The sequence below is a fragment of the Ceratotherium simum genome, chromosome 12 (assembly GCF_057802395.1).
Source record: "Ceratotherium simum simum isolate JZ-2026a chromosome 12, ASM5780239v1, whole genome shotgun sequence".
Classification (NCBI taxonomy): domain Eukaryota; kingdom Metazoa; phylum Chordata; class Mammalia; order Perissodactyla; family Rhinocerotidae; genus Ceratotherium; species Ceratotherium simum.
The window spans coordinates 58,846,785-58,867,413 of record NC_141911.1 but is presented as its reverse complement, the minus strand read 5'-3'; the positions used below and the strand labels follow the sequence as shown (position 1 = coordinate 58,867,413).

At 33.8% G+C, this 20,629-nt stretch overlaps 1 protein-coding gene across 10 annotated transcripts in view; it reads left to right on the top strand.

Annotated features, from left to right (window-relative positions):
* Nucleotides 1–20,629, top strand: part of BLTP1 (bridge-like lipid transfer protein family member 1) — a 195,274-nt gene that overhangs the window by 52,637 nt on the left and 122,008 nt on the right. For 9 of the 10 annotated variants that reach the window (XM_014784542.2, XM_087437665.1, XM_004426525.3 and 6 more), the window contains 8 exons: nt 4,951–5,106; nt 5,377–5,474; nt 7,089–7,267; nt 7,437–7,543; nt 8,510–8,718; nt 14,396–14,623; nt 15,432–15,569; nt 20,087–20,266. In XM_014784542.2, the coding sequence (XP_014640028.2) occupies nt 4,951–5,106; nt 5,377–5,474; nt 7,089–7,267; nt 7,437–7,543; nt 8,510–8,718; nt 14,396–14,623; nt 15,432–15,569; nt 20,087–20,266 (1,295 nt within the window). The remainder of the gene's footprint in view (nt 1–4,950; nt 5,107–5,376; nt 5,475–7,088; nt 7,268–7,436; nt 7,544–8,509; nt 8,719–14,395; nt 14,624–15,431; nt 15,570–20,086; nt 20,267–20,629) is intronic. The other variant, XM_087437664.1, reaches the window with a different exon arrangement.

The window sequence follows — 20,629 nt, the reverse complement described above, 5'->3', positions numbered from 1 at the left end:
AGCTAAAACTTCTAGTGTGTATTGTGTGTCTGTCTCTGTTCTAAGCGATTTGCACATACTAAATTGTTGAAGCCTCATAGTAACTCTCTCAGATCAATATTATTATCATCATCCTTATTTTACAGATGAAGAAAGTGAGGTACAGAGTGGTCAAGCAATTTGTCCGGGGTCACATGGCTAGTAAGTTGGTCGAGCTAGGATTCCAACCCAAGTAGTCTGTCTCAAGAATCTGTTATATATAGCATCTTTGACAGTAGCCTTTTCCCTCTCACTTATGATTTTGTAGTTTTTAACTTTGCTAATCTTTTAAAATAGGTTTCTATTTTCATTTTTTTATTATAAATTATTCAATTTATTTAAACTAAAAAAAAAAAGCCCAGTGTTTTCAAGCATTTAATATTTCACATTGGTTTTCCTCCAGAAATATCACATCCTCAGACTTTAGCAGTGCTAAGAATAGTTGGAGTAGAAGTATAAATGCCTCAAGATTTAAAAAATTTTATTTTGTAGTAGCATTTTCATTTAGACTGAGTATTGTAACAGTTACTTTTAAACAGCCAATTACCCATTTCCTAAATTACAACCGTGTTTTCTCTAAATTATTTTTTTCCTCTAACTCTAATCTGTATGCTTACACGTATTGAAATTCACTTTTGGTTTTTTATTTTTTCTAAAATATATTTGAATAAATTTAGAAAATATAGAAAGACACAAAACTGAAGTTCTCATATCCCATATTTAACAGCTGTAACATTTAGTCATATTACTTCTCTTGCTTTTGAGAATTGTGTAAAAACTTATTTATTCTTTATAAAGGATAACTATTAGAGTGATATTAATTTAGCCTTGGAGCAGATATCTTAGTCATGGTGTTTGAATTGCTTTTGTCTTTTCTCAGTTTTATATTTCTCTGTTGACAGAATTCTGCAGAAAATAAATTATCTATTTGGTGTGAAGGAATGCCTAATATTCCTTAACAGCCATTCTCATGCCTATTATTGGTGAGATAAAATTGTTCTTAAGAGATTTCAGTGTGGGACAAAAATAGCTTCATGATAAGTATAATATAGAGCCTCAGGACTGAAAGATATAAAACCAAGGCAGATCTGGGAATGATGAAATTGACTTAGAGTTACTCTGATAAGGAGGAGAAGAAAACAATGTAACAGTATTGCAAAGCTCCAGTACCAATTGATTGACATTTTATAGAGTGTTTACCTAACAACTTTACCAAGTGAGTTGTAGATGAGTTTCTTTCAGGCTAACATTTGGATTACCAACTTAATAACTTTAAAAATTTATTTAAAAATTTGTCTAAATGAGTACAGCAGTCATCAAGAAAGTGCTTCTTTTTTCTAATCAAATTATTTGATAAGACCATCTGGTAATGAGAGCAGCTTTTAGTTTAAAGAAAAGTGCTTATTAGAAATAGCTGTTAGGAGGCCAGCCCCATGGCTTAGCGGTTAAGTGCGTGTGCTCTGCTACTGGTGGCCTGGGTTCGGATCCCGGGCGTGCACCAACACACCACTTGTCCGGCCGTGCTGAGGCCACGTCCCACACACGGCAACTAGAAAGATGCGCAGCTATGACATACAACTATCTACTGGGGCTTTGGGGAGAAAAAGGAGGAGGATTGACAATAGATGTTAGCTCAGGGCCGGCCTTCCTCAGCAAAAAGAGGAGGATTGGCATGGATGTTAGCTCAGGGCTGATCTTCCTCACAAAAAAAATAAATAATAAATAAATTAATTAAAAAAAAGAATTAAAAGAAATAGCTGTTGAGGCTTCTAGTAAAAATATTTTGTTACCATAATTTTTAATATTAATCAGTAAAGATATTGTGTAAGTTGGTAGGAAACTATCTTGCAGAATATGTTGAAATTTCTAATAAGATATTGAAGAAAAAATTATAAGACTTGTTAAAATAGAAATTGGCTAATAACTTTATAAATTACATTGGTTTCCTGAGATTATTAGTAGATTATTTATGTTTATTTTTCTAGCAATTATATCTCAGTCTTTTAACTAGTAGAAGTGTAAAGTGGATAAATGCACCCAAGTTGAAAGTCTCTTATGAATAATGTTTCAAAACAGATATAAACCATGATTTCAGCCCACAGAGAACTTATGGGATATCGCTTATGGGCATTTCTTGTTTTGTAGTATTTATCACTCAAGTATATTGGCATGTGCACTAGATGTAGGTGAATGAAACAATACAAAACAGTGTATATATTGAGTGCAAGCATGAATTGTGAAGCTAACAAATGCATGTTAGCAAGACATGAGTACAGAGGAAATCACTATGATCTGAAGGTAATCAGAGAAAGTAAGGGAGGACATTACGATCTGAAATGGTCTTTGTAAATGAACTCAGGAATACTGCGAGTTGCATAGTATGTTTCCATGGAACATTCCAAAGCATATTCATTTATATTATCTTCACAATGACTCTGAAAAGGGATAGCTGTTATTGCCATCCCTGAGTTAACAATAAGGAAATTAAAGCACAGAAATATTCAATGACTTGGGCAAACTCATGAAACTAGTAAGTTGAAGAGACATTTAAGAACCATTTTTTTTTGACTAGATCCTGTGCTCTCTCTTTTAGTGTCATGCTGTTGTTAAAGATGGTTAGAGTTTTCTTCAGCAGAGAGGCTACCAAAGAGTGTATTTATTTTAGATAGGATGAATAGTTTGAGTAATAGTGTAGAACCAAAAATGTTTATGGGGGAGAAAAGTGAGAAAATCAGCTTGATGAATTTGTATTGTAGAGTTGGTTAATCCCAGTGATGACTTTTGGACCTCTTCCAGGTGCTAGACACTGTGCTAAAGAATAAAGTTAGCGGGTAGGGATAGAGTCATGTTAGTTAGGTAGCATGGCATGTAGGAGTAAAAGTTTAGAAGTAAGCATAGATACTGTAAGGTATGATGAACCACTGTGATTGATTGTTTAAATGAAATAAAAATATATTTAAAGTAAAACTGATAAGTGGAATTTTCTCTATTCATAGAACAGATTAATAGCCATATGCCTTTTGTTGTTGATATAGTAAAATTCTATATCTTAATATTAATTTAAATTATTATTTACTTTTGGTATTAAATATATTATTTTGCTGTTTTGTTGAGAGGAATTTCTAATATATGTGCGCAAGCTTCTGCACATTGCAGTTAAATTTTAAATGAGTTCATATGATATTCTGTAAGATAAATTTGACTTCTGATTTTGTTATTGAATCTAATATTTTTCAGTTTAAAAATCTCCTTTAAAATTCAAAGAAAACGACTTTATATATTTATTTGTACTCATTATTTTTCTTAGAATATCTTTAATAATACATGCTACCATTTGAGGAGTGCTTACCCTGTGGCAGTTACTGTGCTAAAACTTTACATATATTATCTTAGTTCTCACAATAACTCTGTGAAGTTGTCCCCATTTTGTAAAAGAGAAAACTGATAGCATTTAAGTCGTTTGTTCAAGATTATGTAGCTAGTAAAATGATACAGCGAGAATTTAAACCCAGGACTGTCTTGGTGTCAAAGTTTGTGCTATAACAGTCTGGCTTCCAGTTGTTTCTCTCAAATACACAAAGTTCTCATTTTCTATCCATAGCGCCGTGTTATGTACTGTGAGTATTTCAAGATAAGCTTGACACTTCTGAGAGGAAACCGTTCATTGAAAGACATTATTGCTGGGAGTATCAGTGCATGTAAATGATGCAAATGCCAGAAGAAGGAGTAGAGGAAGCCATGGCGACAGACCAGGGCTAACATCTTCATATAAAGAGCTTTCACCTAGTGAGGTTAAAAAAAATTAAGATACCAAATGATAAGCAGACTAAGTAATGAACACAATTTTAAAAAGCAACAATTTAACCATACAAATCAGAAATACAACAAATCAGCAATCAATAAAGATGATTGACTATAATTCTAAGAAGGCCAAGTCTGTGTTTTGTTTGCCATTGTATTTGCAGAGTCTAGAACAGAGTCTGGCACACAGTAGGCACTTTGTAGGTGTTTGTTTAAGGAGTAAAACAACATGAAAAAATGTTCAACCCTATTTATAATTAAGAAATTCAATTAAAGTGGGATACCATTTTTCAGTTACTAATTATCAAGCTGCACCCTCCCCCTCAGATAGAGAGACAGAGAGAGAGAGAGAGAGGAGAGGTAGAAAGAAGTATAATGCAGAAGAGGGTACAATGAAATAGCTAGTGGAACATACATTTCTGGTAGGAGTATAAATGGGTTCACTACTCTTAGAAAGCAATTCTGTAATTTGTAACAGCCTTGAAAAAATTAATCAATTTTGAGCCAGCAGTTTTGCTTCTGGAATCTGTACTGACAAAGTAATCCTGAATACGTAAAGTATCTTGCACGAAAGTACATGTGATAACATTATATATGTAACACAAAAATTGGGAAAAAGTCTAAATATCCAAGTATAGTCAGTGGTTAATTAAATCTTGTAAAATCTCTTTAATTGTTATTAAAATTTTTGTTAATGTGTGTGAAATAACATGGAAAAATGTTAAGTTCAGTGAAAAAAAAATCAATATATAAAACATGTGCATCTAGGATAGTGTAAAAATCTACATAGAAAAAAACTAGAAGGAAACATATCTACAATGTTGAATATTTTGCTAGTGGAATGTTGAGTGATTTTTTTTTTCCTCTTTTATCTTCAAAAGTTTCTTTAAAAAAATAATAGGCATATGGAATGCATAAAATTTTTAAAATTTGGAACTGTGATTACTAAGTAAACATCTGTTTACTGTCAAATCACTTAGCTATATCTTAATCACCTTTTAATATTTCAGTATAAACATTCTTTTTAGTTACAAAAGAAAAATTCATTTTTGACTGGTGTTAGAATCTTTATGTTTTGTTTTCTGAATTTCGGTTAATTTTGCTTTCTGTCTCCCACCCGAATAATTTTAGATTTAATTCAAGACTGGTCCAGTGATAGCGCTCCAGACATTTTTTCATTTGTTCCATATACATGGAACTTTAAAATCATGTTTCATCAATTTGAAATGATTTGGGCTGCTAATCAACACAATTGGATTGACTGTTCCACTAAACAACAGGAAAATGGTAAGAAGTTTTAAAAAATTAGGGTAAGTATTCTGTTCATTAAGACAAATACCAACAGAGAAAATTGGTATTGATTTTGTAGTTTTAATAGATACTAGAATTGATCTTTTTTCTATTATCTTGTGAGACTCTCAGAGAACTAGTCAGTTTGTATTGGACTAAGCATATTGTCTTAAATTTAGTTTTGTTTAGGTGTGTATTTAAGGCAATTCTTATTTAAAATTTTATTAAAAGTAAAAGTGCATTTTCTTTTTTTTCCTTTTTTTGTAGTTTATCTGGCAGCCTGTGGGGAAACACTGAACATTGATTTCTCTTTGCCTTTTACGGACTTTGTTCCAGCTACATGTAATACCAAGTTCTCTTTAAGAGTATGTATAATTGAATGCATTGTTTATTCCACAAGGTTCATTAGTAAGTTTGATTTCTCAAAGCTTGTTTTCACTCTCCCTTGCCCATCTTGTTGCCACCCTGAAGTATTTTAGCTTTCCTCTATTGTTTACTGACGTTAGTGTCACAGAATTACTGCTGTTTCTTATTTGTAGTTAACTGTAATGTTCTGCCATTCCCCTAAGTTCCCTAACTTCCCCTAAGAAGTTGGACAATGAAAAAAAAAAAAAATTTCCTGAGCTGATTATTTTCTTAGAGCTCCTTTCTAACTTCTGTGGCTGATCTATATGTTCTTTTCAGAACCCCTTCTAGCTCTAATGTTTACTGTGTCTATGAACTAGATTTTACAGTTGCCTTTTATTTCATTGCTAATTGTAACCATGAATTCAAGGAATAACCACAAATACTTTTCTTTCTTTTATCTGAAAGCCAGCTCTCATGCATTCAGAATTTTGTGGAAGACCTAATTTTAGGTTATGTGCAATCAGTATTAGTTGTAGTATTGGTGGAGGTTATGGTAGTAAAAATAGCAGCAATACTAATAAGAGCAGCTAACACCTATTAAACATATTCTATGTGCCAGACACTGTTCCAAGTGCTTTATGATTAGTAACTCATTTAATACTCAGAACAACCCTCTTGAAGTAGTTGTTATTGTCTGCATTTATGGAATAGGAAACTGAGGAGCCGAGTTCATGTACCTTGTCCTGTAGCTAGTGAGTGGCTGAGTTGGAATTTGAACCCAGGCAGTAAAGCTTAGGGCTCCATTTTTTTAACCACTCTGCTTTGCCGCCTGTTAAGAAACCAGGCATCAAGATAAACAAAGATTAGGAGATCTATAAGGAAAAATGTGAAATTGAGTGAAGATCCTTTGGTACACCAATTCAGAATTCTTTTTTTTTTTTTCTGGTGAGGAAGATTGGCCCTAAGCTAACATCTGTTGCCATTCTCCCTCTTTTTGCTTGAGGAAGATTGGCCCTGAGCTAACATCTGTGCCAGTCTTCCTCTGTTTTGTATGTGGGTCACTGCCACAGCATGGCTTGACGAGAGGTGTGGGTCTGAGCCCAGGATCTGAAACTGCAAACCTGGGCCGCTGAAGCGGAGCGCACTGAACTTAACCACTACACCAGCAGCCTGCCACCAATTCAGAATTCTTAAAAGCTAGTTGAGGAACCAAAACTTACTAGAATCAAAAGAGATAATCGTGTTTTAAAAATTAATAAAAATGCAAAACATATTCCACCTGAGCTTATATTAGTGAGATGATTAATTTTTTTTTTACTGAGTTACATGTGAAATATCCATGGATACCCATGGAAGATAATCTTTTTACTCTTTTGTGCAAGGAAACTATGCTGTTTATTTTGCTGATTTTTTTCATTGACTTTCTAATCAGAATTTAGTTTCAGTCAATGTAAAATCTTGTTCCAGTTATTTACCTGACTGTGCAATGTAAAATCTACGACTTACAATTTATGTTTATTTTCTTTTGAATTTATTCTCAAGTTTATTGTAGATAGGATTGCCTGTAATAGTAACCTAATATATTTGTGTACCTATTTTATTACTTTGGGTTATTATAAATTATTTTTTAGGGAGAAGATGTTGATCTTCACTTGTTTCTACCGGATTGCCACCCTAGTAAATATTCATTATTTATGCTGGTAAAGAATTGCCACTCAAATAAAATGACTCATGATACTGGTATTCCTACTGAGTGTCAGAGTGGCCAGAAAACGGTAAAACCAAAATGGCGGAACATCACTCAAGAAAAGTGAGTACATAAAATTAGTGATCTAAGTATTTTATGTTTCTATGTGAAGAAATTATTCTTCTGATTCTCTCAAAGGATAACAATAAAATTTGGTTCTCTGTAACTAGTGTCTGTATACAATTAAAGGAATAAGTACTTGACTAGAAAATTTATTTTTTACTCTTCAAAGGGCTGGTTGGGTTGAATGCTGGACTGTCCCAAGTGTCATGCTTACAATTGATTATACATGGCATCCAATTTATCCACAAAAAGCAGATGAACAGCTAAAACACTCATGTAAGTGTTTTTATATAATTTGTACTTTGAAACTTCTGGTGTTATAATTGATATCAAAGATGCAAAAAAGAAATGAAAAAATTTTGGAAATGTATCTAGTCTTTTGACATAATTATATACATTTAAAATCTATTAAGAATTTTGGCATAATTACAGTTAGCTTTCATTGAGCATTTAATATGTGTCAAATACTAGGCCAAGGTGTTTCCTGGCTTACATTATCTCATTTAATCCTTACAACAACTCTGTGAGAGAAATATTGTCATTGTACAGTTGAGGAAACATACTCAGAAAAAGTAATTTTCTCAAGGTCTGCCAAGCTAGGAGCAGTAGAGCTGAAATACGAAACAAGATGTATGTGAGTCTATATATTTAAAGTGCTTGATTTTGTGAAATGTTAGTTTCTTTAATGCATTTTGACAACTGTCTTATCATTATAGTTTCCCTGAAGCTTATGTGCCTTATTAGGGGGCTCCAAAATGGAGTTAGAGTCAAGTGATATTTTTTTTTTGTTTTTCCAATGAGTTAAGTTTTAAAGAATAGTTTTCATAATTTTCTTTTGTATGGAGCTTGATAATGTCACACTGTATTTGAATAACTGTTTGTGTGAAAATAACTTTGTAGTTTGATGCCCCAGTATAGTTAACGCCTAATTGTGACCCAAATTTATATTATAGGGACTCGATGAGAATGTTGCCTGTGTTAACAGGATCTTTTCCTTGATTCTTTGCAGTCTGATTTATGTGTTTCTATACATATTTCAGTGAAGTCTATTCCTTTATTTGCATTCTTAATATTAGTCTTTCAGGTCTGTTTTCATTATATACTGTAGATATTATATCAGTGTTAGTTGCTTTCATATTCGTGAAATAGAATTTTTTAGTGAACAGTTCCTTGGAGAACTTCTAAGAGGTACTTTTCCCCCTCCCCCAAACATTATTTTTTTTCTGTCTCAATTTATTCCAGTGTCAGAAATGGAAGAAACGATGCTCTCTGTATTAAGGCCATCCCAGAAGACATCAGACAGAGTTATTTCTTCTCCTTCTACTTCTTCACGCCCACCTGTTGATCCCTCAGAACTTCCACCTGATAAACTTCATGTAGAAATGGAACTTTCGCCAGATTCTCGGATAACTCTTTATGGATCTCTGTTAAATGCCTTTTTGTGTATAAAGGTATGATTTTTAAAAGAACTTAACTTATATTTAAACATAGGCAAAGAGGTTACTGTATAATTGAAGTTGAGACCATTTGAAATACCCAGTTGGATGATTCGAACATGTTGAGGATGTATGTTGACTGGACTTGTGCTAGACTCAATTACAAATTTATTTATTAAAAATAGTGTACTCCTCAGTTCAGCATTTTTTTTGAGCATTTAGTATGTTCTAGTAATTGTGCTAGTTGCTTGAGATAGAAATGGTATAGCATCTGTTCTCCATAAGATAAGTAAGAGGGATATAGCAGGATAGACATATGTATGGACAAATTTTAACACATTGTAATTAATACAGCAGTAAAAGTACAAGAGAACCTTATTATCTGAGGATAATTGGTACCAGGAAAAGTCTACTTCAAGTGAATCCATTAAAACCAGACTTTATTTCTTGGTAAATATTAAGCCAAGATTTGTTTGGAGCTCCATCTTAAAAACTGAAGCAAATATATGAATATGAGTTTATTTCAGAGTGTGACAAATTTAGTTTCTAAGGAAATATGCACTACTTTGAACAAAGATCGAATTAAGTGTTGATTCCCTTAGGTATAATTTTTCCACTGAAATTTTATGATTATATAGTATGAGAGCCCTTTAAGGTTGATGTCTGTAGCATGATTATGAAGAGACGCTATTTTAAGAAAAATATTTGAGCACTTTGTCAGTTTTCTAGACATCACTCTTATTCTTTTGATATTCAAATCATACTTTAAAAAGTTCCCGGCAAGTCATCAGTAATTCTTGTCGATTTACCCTTCTTTTAGGTATGCTTTAAGCCTTCCAGATCCTCACTTAGGATTGATAGCTTTACTTGTGATTTGAGCAGTTATCCAACATCACCTTTAGCAACTTCATGAAATTGTGCATTTTTCCAGGATTTTGCAAATTCACTTTGCTTTAGATTTTCATTGTCCTATTGGATGTTTACTACATCTGATAATCAAAGAGACTAATTGTCCAAAATCACCAGTCATGAGCAGTCGAGTTATTTGTGGGATGGATGTTTGTGTGAGTCTCATCTTATCAGTGCTTACTTATTTGCTTCCGTTTGCAGTTTCACAACTGCAGAGGTTTGGATATTGAAGGCTTAGCTAACAGGGAATCCCATAATGTACAGTAGCAGGTGGAATTCTGAGAAGGGTCTAGGACGCTCAGGGGTGGTCAGGGACGGACAATCAAGGTTTGTTAGCAAAGGCTCTCTGGAAGGAGTGCTAGCTGAGTAAGTTTTGAAGGTACATGAAATCTCAATATTTGAGTTACTGTATTATATTTACTAAAAACTACCATAAAGCATCAGGTGATGTAATTTAAGATAAAAGTTGCAAGAGAGAATGTGTTAAATATTTGTGGAAACCTACAGTTTCTGTTTGGTTTTACCTTTTCTTCCCCTGGGGTTTTAGGAGAAATTCCTGAAGGAGTGATTCTTCAGATTCAAAGGGGGGAAATACATACACACACACACACACACGCATTTTTTTTCTTTCTAGTGACCATTGTTTGACTAAAATATTCTTCAAATATTTCTCCCAATATCTTATTTTCTTGAGATTGCATGTGAATAGCTGTAAAAGATCTAAAATGCTATTTTCAAGCTTGAGTCTCCCTGAAGAAGCTGAATTATATTTTAATTTAAATATAAGCAGTGATTTAGTTAGCAGGTAAAGGTGGTTATATTGATATAATATCTGTTTTGAATACTACCAGAGAGGTTTTAATTCTGGTTTTTGTATTACCATATGTATGTTGAACCTCAATTTTTTTAATTTAAAAAATTCCATAGTAATGCATATTCGTCAAAAATAAGAGGATTATAACAAAGAAGAATACAGAGAAAGAAGTATATGCCTTTATTTTAGACTTCATTATAAATTCAGAGATGTAACGTCTGTTGGTAGTTTATTATGTTTTGATGAAGACTTTTATGAGCTTAAAGACTTTTGTAACAACTTTTTAGTATGTCAAAAGTTTGTTACACTAAAGATTGTATTAGTATTTACATTCATCAAATTAATTCAGAACTTGTATGAAGTGTCTTCAAAAACAAATTTGAAAATTTTAAGTTTTGAGATATTTTATAAAATATATATCCAAAACGTGACAGGCAAAAAATTTTTCTAGCCCAGTGAGCTCTATGCTTCCTTTTATTAGGTATATATTGTAACTCTTTAAGTTTCTTTCTTTTTTTTTTCCCCCTACTCAGAAAGCTTAGTGTCATGCTGACATGGAGATGTTATCTTATCTTAAATATCTCTGTCTTTCCATCACTTTTTTTTTTCCATTTGTTTTAATGTATAATTTATGTTCTACTCAGTATCAGTGTTAGAGCTTAAAAACTTTTTGGAAGTTAGGTATGAGATATATATAATGTATGTATGTATGTATATGTGAAAGAAAACAAAGAGAATATGAAAACTCATGTAACTGAGGTTGTAATTTTTTCAATTATCAAAATTAAACATCAAGAAATTATAAAGGATACACTAGGAAACAAAAAGAATCACTCTATGTTTGTTTGACTGTAAAATTGATTTCCAAAATCCACAAAAGAAACTAGGCCTGGCATTATCATTATAAAGAATTCTAGGAAGAGTATATACTAAAGATGCATTAAAATTTATGAGGACATTTTATGGAAATGGGAGGTCTTCTGAAGATGTAGACAACATAGCAACTCTAAGTGTCAGTGCAAAGTCATTTCAGATATTAAAACTTCATGCCATTTCTTATGTTGTGGATACAAAGTTGGATAACAATACCACTTAGATTACTTTTCTGAACTGACTTCTCTTAGTCTTATTACATTTTTTCTTAATGGAAGAAGGGAAGTCTGAATCTAAATAGTGATAGCATGTCAGTGATGGCAAATAGTTAACTGTGGATTAAGGGTATATATGGCATATATGTTATTACAAAAATAGTTTTAGTGTCTTGAATGGAAGCCTGGCTATCAAGTTTCCATTAAAAAAATTTGATGTTGGAAACAGAGTACTTGTAGGTTTTTTTTCCTGCATCTCCAGTTTTATTAGCCTTCTTTTAACTATTGTTGATGATTATTTTTTCTCTTTTGAGAAATGAGTATCATTGGATAAGTCTGAATTTTTAGCTGGGAAAAAAATGGCTGTCTTCTGTTACTTGAAATAGGTTACTTGACACTTGTTACTAAAATATCTCTAGGAAAATAAAATTACAGAGAACTCTTAAGTAAATTGAAAACGTAACTTATTTTAGCATTTTAAAGTCATGCATGCTACAAATTTGACAAAAGAACACCTTTTTCCAGTTCTGTAAGCCAATTTTTTTTCCTAGGGTTGTTTAAAATGGAAATGAAATTTTAATTTGTATTTGTAAATATTTGTGTACATTTACTAATGTTAAAATATCATAAAAGCCATAATATATTACTACTTGCCTTATATTTCAGTCAGCCGTTTGGTAATTTTTAAGTGAATCCTAAAGAAATTAACCCTTACAGATGGAATTCACATATTAAAAAACCCCACAAAACTTAAATCAGACATCCAACATTAAACATTTAACATTAGACTAGCTTTTTAAAGGAGTTATAATTTTAAAAGTACGTTTTGTTCATAATATTCAAGAGGTGCAAATGTGTTAAGTCATAAAAGACTCCTAGCATTGTATAACTCTTTAAAAAAACAGCCATTGACACATTTAATAAAAATTAGCAAATGTTCTATGTTGGAGATTCAGTGTTCCTTAAAGAATTTGGTATGAGTTATTTCTTTTTCGGATAATTAAGTGGAGATTGATTTAAAAGCAAATTGAATATTAGGCCCAAGAGAATCTTTTTCTTTTAATTGTAGTAATCTTCAGGAATCTCTCTTTTTTTTTTTTTTTGTTAAGATTAAAAATTGTTAAAGACTGTAAGAGACTACAAGGGAATTTTCTTTTTTTTTGGCGAGGAGGATTGGCCCTGAGCTAACATCTGTGCCAGTCTTCTTCTATTTTGTATATGGGACACCACCACAGCATGGCTTGATGAGCAGTGTGTAGGTCTGCGCCTGGGATCTGAACCCATGAACCCCAGGCCACCGAAGCAGAGCATGCGAACTTAACCACTATGCCACCGGGCCAGCCCGGGTAGTATTTAAAAAATAAGAAATTTATAGGCTAGGATTATTAAAAAGTAGCTAAAATAAGTATAACTTATTTCTGATGATTTTTTGATAACTCTTAGTATGTTGAAAGCTAATAAACATGAACAGTGTACACTGACTCCTTAAATCAGTTGTGTGGAGGGAGGGTTGGGCAGAGATGACTGAGTCTGGAGGCCATTTGCCGATAAAATCACCAAGGGAACTTTTTCACTTTCTACCTGTCTCTGGACACCATATTCACTGCAAACCTACTGAACCCATTTCCAGGACTGGGTGGCATGTATATTTTGAAAAGACTTCTCAAATGATCTAAGGGAGAACTGCTCTGAATACCTCTAGGTTTTTAATGTTGATTGAAATTAATTAGACATTTATTTTTGGTTTTAAAAATTTAATGTTGGAATTTAGGATAAAAACTAATGTTTATTAACCTTTATTTTTGTGCTTAATTTATCCATGCCTCAGAGTTATATATTCACAATTATCAAGATATCAAGCAGGTTCTAAGTAGGACCTGTATTATTTAGAGGCACATAACAGTAGAGAATAAAGAAAAAGAACCAGTTCTGTGAGCAGATTTGAGATTTTAATATTAGTCCTGCCACTAATTAACTGAATGACCTTAAGCCCTTCAACATCCTTTCCTATGAAAAGATATTCATTGACCTTAGCCAGAAAATAAATGTGTCAATAACCAAAGTGCAGAATTTACCAAAATACTAACTTGGTTCTAATATTGAACAAATAAAATTAACAGTGTTGACTGGAATATTTTAACAACTTTTGATTACTACTGACGGATCAAATAGGCAAAGTTTAAATTCAGAATTAATGGGAAGAAAAAAGAATTTTAATTAAAAATAAATTTAAATTCTGATGCAAAAAACCTCAGAATATTAATAGTTGAAATACTTCTGAAATTCTGATGCATAAGAGCAGAATGGACTATGTGAAAGGAAGTTTTGGTAACTGTTTATAACACTTTTTTGTCATTCATAACCCCAATTGGACATTCTTATTAAAGCTTTTAAAATATTCCTGATAAATATCCCAACCGGAATATATGAATTGTAATATTTAGCTATTTGGATTTAGCCAGATTGATTTTCAGTGAATTGATCTGCTTCTCCCAAAGGATGTCTCTGGGTAGTAGTGCCTGAGAACTCTGAGAAGCACAGATTGAAAACCGTTGAACCTTACAAATCTTCAAAGGTTTCTTCTAGGATTGAAATTGAAGTTTTTGCTGTAATTAGAGGTGGTATTATCATGAAGCTTTACTATAAACTACTGTTAACTTTTTGTGGGTTTTTTTTTTTTTTTTTTGCTATTTATTTGCTAAGCAGCCAAGTTAAGTGTATGTCTTTAATATGTATATCTTTTTTTCATTTTAAGGAAATAGACCTGATGCTTTTAATTAAAAAGGTTAGAGAGATGCTTAGTTTACAAATTTTGGGCTCTAAGGTGAGAAGTTATTGTTACATATCTCTTTTGATAGCAATTTTTTCTTAATATTCATAGGAAAACTACTTTGGGGAAGATGACATGTATATGGATTTTGAAGAGGTTATTTCAAGTCCTGTTCTGTCACTGTCAACATCTTCCAGCTCTGGGTGGACTGCTGTTGGAATGGAAAATGACAAAAAGGAAAATGAAAGTTCAGCCAAGTCAATTCATCCACTTACCTTGCGTCCTTGGGATATTACTGTACTTGTTAATTTGTACAAAGTTCATGGGCGTCTTCCTGTTGTAAGTGTTTACATATCAAAATAGTCTGAAGTATATTATGAAATTCACCCAGCGTAGGAAACTGTGTGTGTGTCTGCACACACACACACTCTTACAAAAATTTCAGATTTGAAAACTTCTAAATTTATCCTTTTATCTTTATAAGCTAGTTTATTATTTTCTTCATAGTGTGCTTACTTGATCACTGATAATTTTGCCTTCTGTTTTTCTTTTACTTTAGCTCCTCTTTTGCTGGTCTTTGTAACTTTAGAACATTTTATCATGGCATTGAGTTGCTTTGTCTCTAGTTAGCCTGATGGATATTCTAGGACTTTACATTTTCTTAGCCTTTATCTCAAAACTCCAGACCAGTTTGGGGCCTGATGGTGGAGCCATTACAAAATCAACATTCAGGCTTGACCTTGGGGGTTGACTTGTGTCAGCGATTTGGATCCAGCACAGAATCCTTGTTCACTCTGAGGATGACCCTTGGGCCTGTTGAAGCTGACTTGGAATGAGATTATATTGCCCATAGAACCCAGGGCCATTGGAGCCAGGTCAGGCAGCGAGGGGGTGGCCCTAGAGCATTGTGCTGCATACTGGCTCCATGTCACGAGCCTATGGTTGCACAGCAGAGAAGTCACTTTTGGTGCTTAGTGAACCTAATGTCTTCACTAAGGTCCAGAATAGTAATTTTTGTCAGTAAGCACTGTTTCTCCTTTTTAAAAATCAAAATCTCTTAATTATGTAAATGTAACTTTTATTTTCCCATACTTCCTTGGTCTTCATTTTTTCTATATCTTGATTATGGTATTTTGTTTGACTTTAGCACGGAACTACTGATGGTCCTGAGTGCCCTACAGCTTTCTTGGAAAGACTATGTTTTGAAATGAAAAAAGGATTTAGGGAGACCATGCTGCAACTTGTCCTCTCGCCGCTGAATGTGTTTGTCAGTGATAACTATCAGGTAATGTGAAAGTGAGTTGTGGTAGAGACTTAAAGATTTATTATTATTCTTTATGGGAGTTTATTATTATTCTTTATTATTATTCCTTAAATCTTAAGATTTATTATTCTTAACAATGTTAGCTTCTGTGCATGGAATATATAGCTCTTTAAATTAGAGACTTTTAACTACATTAAGAAGTTTTGTATATGTGTATATATTTGAGTTTTTCAAGAATCTTTTTTCTTTCTTCTGTTCCCTATTTATGTAATCTCAATTATATTTTATATCTATTTTTAGAAATGGGAAGAAATACTTTATAACTTTCTCATATATTTATGGAAGGGAAAGATGTATAAAATGTTAGTGGATTGTTTTGAAAATCACAACCTAAGTATTAATATTAACCAGTACTGTAATCTTCAAAACATACACAGCTCCATGGTCAATGATTTCTTCTTTTCATCTAACATACTTACAAGGTACTTTGTTAATGCCTTCAAGAATTATCCCTGACTCTGTTTTGGAAGAGAACCAATGATATTCATCAAATGGGAATAATTTACATTCCTGGATAGATATCACTTTTGTTTTTTAATGCCAAGTGTCTTCTCTTGGCATCTACCACTACTTTAGGACTCTTTCCCTACTTTTAGTCAAGTTGGGTACTTTAGAAAGATAAATGGGTTTTAATACAAGGAAAAGTAAAATTATAAACAGGAGGATGAATCTGATACCCCAAAAACATAATATGGGTTCTGTGTAGTAACTGATCATCTTATTTAAAATAACCTACCCCCTTTTCATTCTTTTGCCTTAACTGACTATATTTTTCTGCATAGATTTATTTTTTGATATACAGTCATGTACCATAATGATGTTTCAGTCAAGGATGGACTACCTATGTGACGATATGCCTGTAAGATTAGTACCGTATAGCATAGGTGTGTAGTAGGGTATACTATTTAGGTTTGTGTAAGTACACTCTATGATGTTTGCACAATGATGAAATCACCTAACAATGCGTTTCTCAGAAAGTAGCCCTGTCGTTAAGTGACACTTGACTGTATATATATTTGATGTAGCTGAGATCATAGTAGCTGAAACACTTAATATGTGCTTGTTTTTGCAGCAGAATGTGTTTCCTTTTTTAAACTTTTATTTTGAAATAATTATAGATTAATGGCAGTTGCAAAGATAGTACAGAGAGGTCCTGTGTACACTTCACCCAGTTTTCCACATGTCAATCTTTTACATAATTATAGTGCAGTATCAAAACCAGGAAATTGACATTGGTACAGTATGTGTGCCATAATTCTGTGTCACATATGTAGATTCATGTAACTGCCACTGAAATCAAGAAACAGGACTGTTCTATCATTACAGAAATCTCACTTGCATAACGCTTTTATTTTAACTTGCCATAGAAACCTTAAAAATAACTCATGTCCTCCTCGCTCTAATTAGTAGGCCATTAGAATTGGTTGTTTTTTATCCTGGGAGGCAAGGGTGAGGAAAGGAAGCCCGTCTCCTTTTTTCAGTCTATTGAGGAAATTAATAAAGGTAAAAGGGAAATGTCTTCTTATGGCTGAGTTCTGAGAGTCTTGGATGAGTATCTCTGGTTTCTTATGAGTACCTGGTTGCACTTTAAATTTATTTTAATAACTGCATTCTCAAAAGACTTTACCAGATATAAAAAACATGTTGCTGAGCTCAATATGACAGTTCACATTATCCCAAATTGTATAGTTATCGACAAAGTTGTACAGAGATTGAAGTATGAAGTATGATTTATTTGGTGATTAGAAAAGGAGTTCATGGGGTGAAGATAGCAAGGTGATAGTTAGAAGTACTGGTGATATTTTGTTTCCTAGATGGTTACCACTTCATAATTCACCCCAAAGACAAGGATGCTCTATATACAGAGCTGTTGGAATTCCCATACCTACGTAACTTTCTTACAGTTTGTAGTGCTGGTATGACTATTCCTAAGAAATCTTTTCTTCCTTTGTCTCTATACTATTTAATATTCTTTCATGGTGGGAGGCTTCACACTGTGACTAGCCCTCAAGGTTAGTCCTGGGTCACTTACCTGTAGCTGCTTATTCTTGGTAGCATTAGTCTTAACACAGGGCTTCAAGGTTAAGGAACTAAGGTGATGGGTAGATTATTGTGTCTAACTTATGAAACCATACATTTTACTTTATGATCATCTTATGATGTGTTATTAGTTTCCTAGGGCTGCTGTAGCAAAGTACCCCACGCTGAGTGGCTTAAAACAATAGAAATTTATTCTCTCAGTTCTGGAGCCCAGAAGTCTGAAATCAGGGTGTTAGCAGGGCCATGCTCTCTCTGAAGGCTGTAGGAGAGGACCTTTCTTTGCCTCTTCCTAGCTTTTGTGGTTGCTAAGAGTCCTTGGAATTCTTTGTCTTGTAGACACATCATGCAAATCTCCGCTTCTGTCTTCACATGCTGTTCTCTTCATGTGTCTGTGTGTTCCGATTTTCCTCTTACAAGGACACCAGTCATTGGATTAGGGCCCGCCCTAATCCATTGTAACCTCATTTTAACTTGATTGCATCTGCCAAGAGCCTATTCCAAATAAGGTGACAGTAACAGGTATTCGGGCTTAGGACTTGAACATATCTTTTTAGGGGATACAATTCAACCACAACATAATGCTAGCCATAATAAAATTTAGAATATAATCTTTATTGGTGTACTAGGTAGGCTATACTTGTAGGACAAGCCAAGATCCACATGTATTTTTGAGCTCAAAAAAAGCTATCAAAAATTTTGTACCAAGAATTATGGAATCTCAGTGCCAGAAGAGATCTTTATTGACCATCCTCCCCAACCCCCTTAGATAAAATATAAGAGAACTGATGTCTGGAGAAGTTAGGTGATTTTATATACTGTCACAGCTTAGATGAAAATAAAATAAAAAATGTAGCAGAAGAGCTTCTAGAACTATTATTATGTCACAACTTGAAATTTCCTTTTAAGAATTCCTTATGACTTAGATTTAGCTCTTATCCTTAAAAAAAATTTCTTTTAAGAATGCATTTCCCAAATGTTTTAAAACAAGGAACACTAACCCTATAAGATGGCCTGCACAAACACACACGAAAAAGACCATTTTGGTAAAATTAGCTTGGGAGATATCTGTGAACTGTCTCAGTGTAGATTAGTATATTGAAGTCTTTGAGAAGACTTGCTGTGAAGAAATCTGTATAGTTACTTAATCAGCAGTATCTACATTTGCGATCACTCTCTTGGGTGCAGTGGGATACATAGTGAACAAGACAGAAATAAACTTGGTGGAGAAGATTAATATTGAGGGAATTAAAATTGAGATAAATAATTTCAAGTGTAAAAAGTGTTCAAGAAGAGGTGTGAGGGGCTTTGGTAGCATGCAATGGTCTTGAGACAAGAACATGGTCAAGTTTGCCTTTTAGAAAGATCTCTGTGGTCGTTTTGTAGAGTGTGGAGCAGGAGATGCAAAAGTGAGTGCTGGGAGGCTTTGCAGAGGTCCTGGCAAGAAGCCGTATATTTGGATCAGGACGCTGGCAGTGAAGATAGAAGAAGATCAATGCATTTGTGAGAGATTGCGGGGTAGATTCTACAGAAATTGGTGATTGATTGGTAGGGCATTGCCAAACTTTTCTTTATTCTGTGGAACTAGGGTTCCATGAGATACCCTATTTTAGGACATATCCTTTAGCTTTTTGACTAAGTCTTAGAAATTTTCTTGTTGAAATATTTGCTGCTTTTTGTTAGTGAGTATGTAATTATTCTCTGTAAGATAAATCTATCCTTTTTATGTTTACATAGTTCTCAAAATCTATATGGAAGATGGCTTTTTTCCCTAGTTCTTCATTTTATGGTCTTGGTCTTTGTTCTTCTCTTATTTTCTTCTTTTTAATATTTTAATCTTATGATTCATGTCTTCTCACAAAAGATTGGCCTGTTACATTCCCTGTCGGTCAGAGTACTAGTTTCTTTTTATTCATCACGGCAGTTACAATCAGAGATCTGCATTGGTTTGTGTGTGTGTGTGAGGAAGATTGGCCATGAGCTAACATCTGTTGCCATCTTCCTCTTTTTGCTGAGGAAGATTGGCCTTGAGCTAACATCCATGCCCATCCTCCTTCATTTTGTACGTGGGATGCCGCCACAGCATGGCTTTGATAAAGTGATGTGTAGTGTGCGCCCAGGATCTGCGCCTCTGAATCCTGGGCCGCTGAAGCGGAGTGGGGGAGCTTAACCACTATGCCACTGGGCTGGCCCCAAGATCTGCATTCTTTTCATGACCTTGCTCTCTTGCTTTGCAGTTGGGCTCTTGTGGATATTGTCACTACAGAAGCTTAACTCAGACTACTTTTATCGGTACAAGGTTGTGTTAGGAGCTTGTGAATCCTGCAGTCTTATTTTCCCGATAACATGTTTTTACTGTTTGTCTCTGGGGAAAAAAGCAACCGGAAATTATAATACAATTTGCTTGTGCTTCTTAACAGTCTTATTGTTACTGTTTTCAGCAGCGACCCCCAGTGGATGAAGTACTCAGGGAAGGTCACATCAATTTGTCAGGTCTCCAGCTGAGAGCACATGCTATGTTCTCAGCAGAAGGTCTTCCTTTAGGAAGTGATTCCTTAGAATACGCATGGCTGATTGATGTGCAGGCTGGAAGCCTTACAGCTAAGGTCACAGCACCCCAGGTATGATTCTCAGAGTACTATCTCCTGACTTACTTTCTTTTTTCTCTACTCACCTACCTCCCCAAGAGGAAGTTGTATGCCCATTTGAATGTTCATTGTGTTTCCACTAATGGCATTCTGATGGCCAGAGTACCCTTTACTTTTTGGATGGAAGTCATTCTTGCCATTCAGAATTTTCTTAGCAATAGATGAGTTAGAGAGACTAGTTGCACTTTTCTGAGCCACGTAAAATTGATGGGTGTATTGTTTTATAGTTCTACATAATACTTTCAAGTATTCTTTGGGAAAACCTTAGGATGAGAACTCTTCTAGAAATCAAGTTATGTATTATTAAAATTATAAAAGTTGACTCTCCACTGTTGG